The 11,333-nt window shown below is 45.7% G+C and overlaps 1 protein-coding gene across 1 annotated transcript; it reads left to right on the top strand.

Annotated features, from left to right (window-relative positions):
* The first annotated feature begins 5,721 nt into the window (after positions 1-5,721).
* On the top strand, positions 5,722-9,433 carry LOC142194028 (DNA damage-regulated autophagy modulator protein 1-like). Its single transcript, XM_075263056.1, has 7 exons — positions 5,722-5,840; positions 6,198-6,265; positions 6,393-6,535; positions 6,823-6,994; positions 7,902-7,957; positions 9,119-9,205; positions 9,356-9,433. Exons 1-7 carry the CDS (start codon positions 5,722-5,724, stop codon positions 9,431-9,433), a joined length of 723 nt encoding a protein of 240 aa, XP_075119157.1.
* Positions 9,434-11,333: the final 1,900 nt, after the last annotated feature.

The raw sequence follows: 11,333 nt of genomic DNA on the forward strand, positions 1-11,333 counted from the left end.
AAAGTTCTCCTGGTAGACTGGAGGACTTACACATACACTTGTTCTTCAGTATTGACTTTACGTATATGTGTTATTTTATACCGTGACAGAAAATTCAGAAATTTAACCTGGACATTGCCCACGTTACCCAAGGCGAAGAGTATGTGTCACTTACCAAGACCCCCAAGCTGTTTGTCAAAGTTCAGAAATTCTTCAATACTTGGCAGAACGAGCTGGATGAGTCTATCAAAAAGTTCTATATTCTTGGTGAGACCCCCTTAGAGAGAGATCCAGTGAGAGCATCTGATCGGCCCCTCCAAAATACAGATCAGCAAGAAACATGCCGATAAAAACAAGACGCATGGTTTGCCTTCTTCTCAGATCCCCAAAAGCTCTCAAGGCTTCACTTTCAATCTAACTTCACTCTATAAGGCCAGGTACTTATCACTTTCTACATAAAAAAGGTCTTTGAACTTAATCCCTTCCCGCCGATGGCACTTTTTGACTTCCTGACCAAGCTCGATTTTTTAAAATTGACGTGTGTCACTTTATGTGGCAATAACTTTGGAATGCTTTAACTTACCAAAGTGATTTTGAGATCGTTTTTTCGTAACACATTGTACTTACATGTTAGTGGTAAATTTTGGTTGATATGTTTTGTGTTTAATTATGAAAAAATAGGAAATTTGGTGGAAATTTTGAAAAATATGCATTTTATAAAGTTTGAAATGATGTACATTGCATACAGATAGTCAGGCTGCCAAAATTATATCATAAATCTCATGTCCCAGATCTCTGCTTTATGTCGGCAGTCGGTTCATACCTGCGCCCAGTCTCCACTTTAGCCAATCTGGCAGGTTTCCATCTTCTGCCCCGAGAAACTGGACAAGAGACGGAAACCAGCAGTCAGTTTTCAAACCCATTCACTTGAATTGGTTTGCAAAGTGACCACCCGTGTGCGTCTTTTGCTTGTCCGCAGCGAAGTCATTATTTTTCTAACCGGACATAAAGTCAGACATGCAGGACTTTGTGTCCAGTTAAAAAACCGTGGACAGGCACAAGATGCACATGGGCGGTCATTTTGCAAACCCATTCAAGTGAATGGGTTTGAAAACAGTCTGCTGGGTTTCCGTCTCCTGTCCAGTTCCTCGGGGCAGAAGACGGAGACCCGCCGGATTGGCTAAACTGGAGACCGGGTGCAGGAGTAAACCCGGCCATACATATCTGCACATTAAGCTCTGCCCCTAGAATCATCACTAAACACCCCCAAAACGTCCACTTTGGGGCAGGGATTAAGTAAGCATCATCCTTTCCACAACCCCATTCCTGGGATTATCACATGATTGGGACAGTTTACATGTATAGGTCTCCGACATTAGAGTCAGTAAGAGAAAAATTCTAAAAACCTTCAGAAAAACTTGGATATCAGTTTACTTTATCCTGAATAGTAATTTTTCACTTTAGGTTTAGTCTTCCTATAACCAGTGGTGTAACTACCGCCATAGCAGCAGAGGAAGCTGCTACAGGGCCCGGGACATTAGGGGCCCAGTGACAGCCGCTACCGCAGCTATCATTATACTCGGGGGTCTCTTCGGACCCCCGAGTATAATGATTGGCAGACCGGGAGAGGTAAGAAACATAAAAAACACTGTTACTTACCTCTCCATGACCCTGCCAGGCCTCCTTCTTAGTTGTCTGACGTCACATGAACCCGGCCTGCTTCCCAGGTCATGTGACGTCCGACGTCATTGAAGACGGACAGCAGCGGAGGCTGACAGTGTAGGAGCCGGGGGACAGGTAAGAAACAGTTTTTTAGGTTTTTATTTCACTGGGTCTCTGATTATTATACTCTGGAGTCTGAAAAGACCCCAGAGTATAATAATTGTTTATGGGAGTCAAGAGTGGGACATAATACTGTGTGCAGGGGCCACTATTGGGGATAATACTGTGTGCAGGGACCACTATGGGGCATAATACTGTGTGCAGGGGCCACTATGGGGGATAATACTGTGTTCAGGGGCCACTATGGGGTACAATACTGTGTGCAGGGGCCACTATTGGGGATAATACTGTGTGCAGGGGCCACTATGGGGCATAATACTGTGTGCAGGAGCCACTATTGGGGATAATACTGTGTGCAGGGACCACTATGGGGTACAATACTGTGTGCAGGGGCCACTATGGGGGATAATACTGTGTGCAGGGGCCACTATGGGGGATAATACTGTGTGCAGGAGCCACTATTGGGGATAATACTGTGTGCAGGGGCCACTATGGGGGATAATACTGTGTGCAGGGGCCACTATGGGGCATAATACTGTGTGCAGGAGCCACTATTAGGGATAATACTGTGTGCAGGAGCCACTATTAGGGATAATACTGTGTGCAGGAGCCACTATTAGGGATAATACTGTGTGCAGGGACCACTATGGGGCATAATACTGTGTGCAGGGGCCACTATGGGGGATAATACTGTGTGCAGGGGCCACTATGGGGTATAATACTGTGTGCTGGGGCCACTATGGGGGATAATACTGTGTGCAGGGGCCACTATGGGGCATAATACTGTGTGCAGGAGCCACTATTAGGGATAATACTGTGTGTAGGAGCCACTATTGGGGATAATACTGTGTGCAGGGGCCACTATGGGGCATAATACTGTGTGCAGGGGCCACTATGGGGTATAATACTGTGTGCAGGGGCCACTACGAGGGATAATACTGTGTGCAGGGGCCACTAAGGGGGATAATACTGTGTGCAGGGGCCACTATAGGGGATAATACTGTGTGCAGGGGCCACTATGGGGTACAATACTGTGTGCAGGGGCCACTATTGGGGATAATACTGTGTGCAGGGGCCACTATGGAGCATAATACTGTGTGCAGGAGCCACTATGGGGCATAATACTGTGTTCTGGGACCACTATGGGGGATAATACTGTGTGCAGGGGGCACTATGGGGGATAATACTGTGTTCAGGGACCACTATGGGGTACAATACTGTGTGCAGGGGCCACTATTGGGGATAATACTGTGTGCAGGGGCCACTATGGGGCATAATACTGTGTGCAGGAGCCACTATTGGGGATAATACTGTGTGCAGGGACCACTATGGGGTACAATACTGAGTGCAGGGGCCACTATGGGGGATAATACTGTGTGTAGGAGCCACTATTGGGGATAATACTGTGTGCAGGGGCCACTATGGGGGATAATACTGTGTGCAGGGGCCACTATGGGGCATAATACTGTATGCAGGAGCCACTATTGGGGATAATACTGTGTGCAGGGACCACTATGGGGCATAATACTGTGTGCAGGGGCCACTATGGGGGATAATACTGTGTGCAGGGGCCACTATGGGGCATAATACTGTGTGCTGGGGCCACTATGGGGCATAATACTGTGTGCAGGAGCCACTATTGGGGATAATACTGTGTGCAGGGGCCACTATGGGGGATATTACTGTGTGCAGGGGCCACTATGGGGCATAATACTGTATGCAGGAGCCACTATTGGGGATAATACTGTGTGCAGGGACCACTATGGGGCATAATACTGTGTGCAGGGGCCACTATGGGGGATAATACTGTGTACAGGGGCCACTATGGGGCATAATACTGTGTGCTGGGGCCACTATGGGGCATAATACTGTGTGCAGGGGCCACTATGGGGGATAATACTGTGTGCAGGGGCCACTATGGGGCATAATACTGTGTGCTGGGGCCACTATGGGGTACAATACTGTGTGCAGGGGCCACTAAGGGGGATAATACTGTGTGCAGGGGCCACTATGGGGGATAATACTGTGTGCAGGGGCCACTATGGGGAATAATACTGTGTGCAGGGCCACTATGGGGGATAATACTGTGTACAGAGGCCACTGTGGGGGATAATACTGTGTGCAGGGGCCACTATGGGGGATAATACTGTGTGCAGGGGCCACTATGAGGAATAATACTGTGTGCAGGGGCCACTATGGGGGATAATACTGTGTGCAGGGGCCACTATGGGGGATAATACTGTGTGCAGGGGCCACTATGGGGAATAATACTGTGTGCAGGGGCCACTATGGGGGATAATACTGTGTGCAGAGGCCACTATGGGGGATAATACTGTGTGCAGAGGCCACTGTGGGGGATAATACTGTGTGCAGAGGCCACTATGGGGTATAATAGAGCGCGCAGGAATGCATAGGAGGGGTCGGTTGTCAAAAGTTCGCCACGGGTCCCCACCGTTTCTGGTTACACCAGTGCCTATAACACAACACCATCAATTTAAAATCATATTCTTTTGCCTTTTAGCTTCGCTGACAGTAGTTTTTCCCGCTAGCTACAATGTGCTTGAATGTCAGAGGTCAGTACAGGAGGGAGAAGGAGGCATTGTCTAACTACGGCAACACTCTTACCTTGTAATAAGTAAAAAAAAAAGCTATGGTTATGGAAGGTCAAAGAGAAGGAGTCCTGCTAAAAACTTAGCACAGAAAATATTTTACAATATTATCTTTTTTCTCTTAGGGCCCCTTCACACGGAGGATACGCTGACTGATTTTGAACATGTAAACGTTCCGAATCAGCGGCGTTTAAAACAGATCCCATTGCTTTCTATGGGAGGTAGCATACGTGCGCTCCCCATAGAAATTAATGGGCTGCTTTTTCCCATTCATTTCTATGGGGAGCACGCGTATGCCGGGTCCCATAGAAAGCAATGGAACATGTTTTAAACGCTGCTGATTCGGAATGTTTACACGTTCAAAATCAGCCAGCGTATACTCCGTGTGCAGGGGCCCTTAGGGTATCGTGCAGGTAATAGTAATGGTGCAGACTGGACAAACAAAATATACATGATGGACAGTGGTGCTGTTTTTCACAGAAGGTACATGCTATTCTTATATTAGTACAATTCCTTAAAAGAAACAGTAGTCTGAGAGCAGTATTTTTGGAAGGGAACAACTGGGAAGTGACTACGTGGCCGGTTGGTTGGTCGAGCCAATTGAACACCATCAAAAGATCAGATTCCAATATTGAACATCAATAAAACCTTTGTGATAAATGGTAATGGATTATGGATTTATCACCATCTATAGAATCTGCCCCCATAGAGGTGACCGCGCGGCTCCCTGTACATGTATTCACCATCTGCGCTCCCTGGAATACACATAATACAGATGAGGGATTTCTGTGGTTTATTCTTGTGTCTTATTGTGGGATTATTCTGGGCTGAGCCTCGTAGTCACTATATGTTCTTCTATAGACAGCTCTATACGCAGCGTGTCAGGGGCGGTTTCACAGCTTTTTATTAATCAGTTTCCTTTGCCCAATAACCACATGTTGGATTAGAGATTATAGAGAAATATGACGATATCCACATACAAGGAGTTGTGGGTTTTTCTGTCTTTTAGGGTCAGCGGGGCTCAGGGTATTATACAATCCTGTAAATGAATATAGATATAGCAGCTATTACACTACAATGTGCAGGAGATTCTCTTATACAATATGCATATTAGGATAGATGTGACAAGATCTACAATACTGAGCACCAATCAGCTTCAGGCTGCATGTGGAATGATGGAACAATGGCAAGAGAACCTATGACATCACAAAATTCTTGTGACCTCATCGAGTTCTGAGCCTATAAAATCCTCTGCCTGCCATTCCCACAGTCTTCTTATCTGTAGCTACAGAGAAAGAGATAGTGTGCTATAAAGCAGCGATTTATTTAGCGAATCTACCTACTTTGCGTCATGGAAATCCGGGGTTTGGCGTTCCTGCCTATCCTGTGGTCCATATGGATGCTATTGGGTCTCAGTACCCTGTTTGCCGTAACGGTAATATTAGGGCATGAAACACATCCGTACATCAGGTAAGAGGGGATGGGGCGAGATTCCTGATTCTTGTTATTATCAGATTAATATTTGTATCTATTATTGTAAATGTCAGAAATAATCATTTTATTTGACTCCCTTTTTCATGTACTGCACCTCTATATCTGAGAAAGGGAATCTATCATTGGGTGTAGAGTATATGTAGGGGCAGGTAAAGGGTCGGAGGTTATTCATAACCTGCAGCCATCACATCTGCTAAAAAAAAGTGGCAGTGATTGAGTTAAAGGATAGTCAGTGGATAGTATGGGGGAGGGGAGAGTTATAGATAGGGATGAGATGTGACAATTCCACCGCTTGTGTCCTACTAACACCCAATATTTTACTCTCTTTCACAGTGCGACAGCAGCTCGGCTGCCCGAGTCCGTGATCTACACGGTGGTCTTCATGGTGTCTTCCATTCTGGGTAAGTGGAGCTTCTAATAGGGTGAAAACATCAGCACTGACCGGCGGCCATGACTGGAGATTGTACAGGTGTCTATAGAAGTGACCTATAGAAATCTCTGACTGATAACATGTATTGTCTATTACAGGAGCTGGCATCGTTCTCCTCCAATACAAGTTCATGATAATTCGGACTGAACCATCGGAGAAGCGACATCTCATAGGCCAGCGAATACTACTCGCCATAGGATGGATATCCTGTATTGGGTCCGCCCTGAATGCTGTATTTCCGGTTAGTTATCTTGTTTTATTGGAAATATTCAATCATATGTCATGTAATATAGAAAGTGAACATTGTCTGACAGTCAGTACATATATATATATATATATATATATATATATATATTTATTTATATTTAGTATAGTTTATACTGTGTTATATATCTGTAGTTTTTGGATTTTTTTAGTCTCTCCCATAGAAATCACAGTTACAGTGGCGCCCCCTGGTGTCTATAAATACAAATCATAATTAACCCTTGTCAGCCTCATTGATAACATATATCTGTATTTCCATTCTAGGTGAATGTCAACCTTACAGCTCACGATATTGGCTCAGGACTCGGTTTTGGATGTGCTGACATTTTCAACTTATGTCAAGCGATTCTCCTGTATAAGAGGTCCTTCAGCAGTCGGCGAATGTGCCATATTAGACTGGCTCTGACCTCGGTGACATCTGTACTAATGCTATTCTGTATCCTTTTATATATAACTGGTAGTAAGTGATACTGAGGGGAGGAGATTATGGCCTTATTCACATGACAGAATTTGGAGAGGAACTTGAGGTGGTCTTCTGCCTTAGATTCCTCCCCAAATTCCAGCGCTGTATAACCGGTGGCAGAGCTTCGGATTTCTGCCACAGCTTTGCTCAGAGTTTAGCCTCAGAAACAAAGGGGCTAAACAGCAGTAGTTTTGTTCTGTGGGTTCTTGTGTCTGGATCAGCTGCAGAATCCGCAAAACATCAAGCAAAGCGTTTCTTTTATCAGTGACCTTAAAAAATAAGAGGTGTCCGCCCAGGGGGGAACCATGGGTTCACAGCTTGTCCTGGACTGGCTTAGGTCAGCAAAAATGCCGCCCTCCCCGAGGCCCTGGCAAAGCGCCGCCTGAAGCGGTCGCTTCAGGTCGCCTCATGGGAGGTGTGGCGCTGTGTCCGCCATTCCTTCCTGCTTTGTAAACAATGGGGGAGGGGATTCTGGCTGGTATTTGAAGCTTATTCCCCAACTGTAAAGTCCTCCCTTGTGATTCTATTGTAGCATAGATCTGATATAACAATATAGGCAGTGCGTAAATTGGTCCCGAACGCCCAGTTTATACCGGAACAGTATAAGGAACCACACAAATACCACTATCATTGTACCCGGGGTCTTTTCAGCCCTCAATAGTATAAGGATCGTAGGGCTAGGAGAGGTGAGGGAACATAAAATCACTGTTACTTACTTCTTCTGGCTCCAGAAGGCTTCAGGCCTACTTGGTGACGTCCCCGGTTTTTGTATATAATTATTCCAGAGTTCCCCCTAAATTTTTTTCCCAATTTAGGCAGTGAATATAGGAAATACTATAATATTAGAATTCTGTTACTTTTCCTTAACTTGTCCTTCCAGTCAGTGGAGTCATGTCCAGTTTTTACCTCCATCTAATCCCTGACAACCATAAGCAGGTGAGTTTATTTCACTTTCCACCATCTTGTATTATCCATATACATCATGTTTAAGGGGATTCTATCATTGGGAAACCCTATTTTCACTAACCGCACATCGGAATAACCTTTAGAAACGGTGGTGTAACTACTGCCGTAGCAGCAGAGGCAGCTGCCACAGGGCCCGGGACATTAGGGGCCTGGTTACAGCCGCTACCGTTGCTATCATTATACTCGGGGGTCTTTTCGGACCCCCGAGTATAATGATTGACGGCCTGGGAGAGGTAAGAAACATAAAAAGCACTGTTACTTACCTCTCCACGATCCGGGCAGGCTTCGGCCTAGTCATCTGACGTCTCATGACCCCGGCCTGTGTCCTGGGTCATGTGACGTCTGACGTCATTGAAGATGGACTACTTCGGAGGCTGACAGTGTAGGAGCCGGGAGATAGGTGAGTAACAGAGTCTTTTTTATGTTTTTCTTCCCCTGGTTCTCTGATTATTATACTCTTGGGTCTGAATTGCCACTGATTAGAAAGACTATTCTTCTCCTACCTTTATTTTTCTGCTCCGCGCCGCCGTTTTGGATAATTTTCTTATTTTTTCTTTATACAAATGAGTCTTCAGAAAGCACAGATGGCGTTCCTCCTGTGCTCAGAAAGTGCTGGGGTGTCCCCTCTGCTCAAGGCACACGCTCCTCCGAATATCCAGCGCCGCCTCTCTCTTCTTGTGCTGATGCCTCTCCGCATCATCAGCACCCGCCGATTCAAATCCTGCACATGCTCAGTTGCCTCTGTCCAATGTGAAATGGCAGAGCTGACTGAGCATGTGCGGAATTTGAATCCTGAACACAGAATCGGCAGGTGCTAATGCTGCGGAGAAGCGACGCTGGATCTTCGGAAGAGCGTGTGCCTTAAGGAACAGGGGACGCCCTCAGTGCTTTCTGAAGACTCGTTTGAATAAAGAAGAAATAAGAAAAGTCTCCAAAACGACAGCGTAGAGCAGAAAAATAAAGGCAGGAGAAGAATAGCCTGTGAAAATAGGGTTTCCCAATGATAGGATCCCCTTAACAGTAAAATGGAATCTCTTGGTGGATAAGATTTCCTTCTATCTCAATCCACAGCAGACAATGGTGAGTAAATCCGGGCACTAATATCTGCTATTCTCTCCTTCTCTTCTGTAGGTCATCTCTGATGCAGGCATGGTGGTCGAGTGGGTTCAGATGTTCTGCCTCGTAATTCAACAACTGACCAATTATACAGATTTCCAGGTGAGTAGATGTGTGACGTGTCTCATGTGCTCCACATATGTAGAAGATGACAATTTCTCCCTAAAACAGAAATGCCCACTTCACGTATAAATTAGATCTATATTCATAAGAGCGTTTCTGATGTGAAATATTTTCTTTTTTTCCTCTCAGCATTTATCTTTAAGGTTGTCCCGAGAAGGTGTCTCCATCAGCCTGAGAGAACCAGCCCAGGACCCTGAAAACCCCTAATAAGACTCCGGGGTAAGATAAAGGAAATCACTGCAATGTATTCCTGCAAAAGACATCGAGCTGGTGAGTCTATTTATCACAACCATTGACCTGTATGTAGGTCTATACTGGGGGGATATATACTTCAGGAGGACACACATTGGACAACTGCACAATACTGGAGAGCTGGAAGGCCCTCTGTACTACACCACACCGGACAGCTGATAGGTCCTCTATAGCAGGGATCTGATAGGTCCTCTATAGCAGGGATCTGATAGGTCCTCTATCGCAGAGATCTGATAGGTCCTCTATAGCAGGGATCTGATAGGTCCTCTATCGCAGGGATCTGATAGGTCCTCTTTAGCAGGGATCTGATAGGTCCTCTATAGCAGGGATTTGATAGGTCCTCCATAGCAGGGATCTGATAGGTCCTCTATAGCAGGGATCGGATAGGTCCTCTATAGCTGGGATCTGATAGGTCCTCCATAGCAGGGATCTGATAGATCCTCCATAGCAGGGATCTGATAGGTCCTCTATAGCTGGGATCTGATAGGTCCTCCATAGCAGGGATCTGATAGGTTCTCCATAGCAGGGATCTGATAGGTCCTCTATAGCTGGGATCTGATAGGTCCTCCATAGCAGGGATCTGATAGGTCCTCCATAGCTGGGATCAGAAACCTTTGAGCATCCAGCTGTTGTGAAACTATACTTCCCATCTTCACAAGCCCAGAGGTTACTGAGCCCAGCTCTATAGTATACTATATAGGAGTGTGGACGGTCCCTGTACATTATACCACATAGAGGTGCTGACACGTCCTAAAATTGGCTGCATCTGTGTTAAAAGAGTAAAAAGGTGCAATGAGATTACAAAGAATCTCCTTCTTTTCTGGGAACACGCACTATATACATTATCATTATTTTTATATCCGCCACCCCACAGTTGTATAGTATATATGTATGTATGTTATGAGCCGCTTCTTACACATGTGTATTTGTCTTCTTATAGGAGTAATCGGCCGATAAGTCTTTCTTCGCAGAATCTAGGACAATCCTTTCTCCACTGATGTGCATTAAACCTTTTTAACGCACCTTTATGTTTTTCTGTTATCACTGCTGTGTGTCTACTTTCTGGTTTTAAACGATGGGTTAAAGCAGTCTTTCTCAAAGTGGGCGATAACGCCCCCTTGTGGGCGCTGGAGGCCTATAGGGGGGCAGTAAAGGGCACAGAGAAGATTGGTGGGGCGTTGAAGCAGTTTAGGGGGGGCGATGGCTAATTTAAAGGGGTGGTATCATAACAATCATTCTATCTATACTGCTGGTTAATGTGGATTTAAGACTTTTCCTAAATACACTGCTTCAGCAAAACTGCTTTGTTTGTCCACTATCTTACTTTATTCAATTCATTATGGACACTAGCACCTGGCCCCCTGCTCATTGCTGAGGGAGCCACATGACGTAGCTCCCTGCTGTGTGGGGTCTGAGTGTACGGAGCCAGCCTGTGTCTGCACCACACATACACATCACATACACATCACCTAGCTCCCTGCTGTGAGATAGAGGGGGTGTGGGGTGTGTGTGTGTGTGTGGAATAAGTGCTGCTTTCTTATATAAAGCAGTCGAAATCCTACTGGGCTAAAGGACCCGGTCTCTCTGTTCACTAGGATAAAGCTTTATTATATAGAGCAGGCTGCTAGTGGGCAGAGGAGCCAGGTCCTTTAGGAAACTCCGTACAAGGTAAATCCAAGTCTACAGGACCTTTTGATGACATCACAGGCCCTTCAGTCATCCCATAGGATCACGCTATTTGGTGGGCGGAGCTACACGCTAATTTGGGGGCGGGGCTAATTGATGCGAGCAAACAGGAAGAAAGAAGATTTTTAGGCAGCTTAGAAGGCAGATCATTCCAGCACATTTTAAAATT

This window comes from Leptodactylus fuscus, chromosome 2 (genome assembly GCF_031893055.1).
Source record: "Leptodactylus fuscus isolate aLepFus1 chromosome 2, aLepFus1.hap2, whole genome shotgun sequence".
Classification (NCBI taxonomy): domain Eukaryota; kingdom Metazoa; phylum Chordata; class Amphibia; order Anura; family Leptodactylidae; genus Leptodactylus; species Leptodactylus fuscus.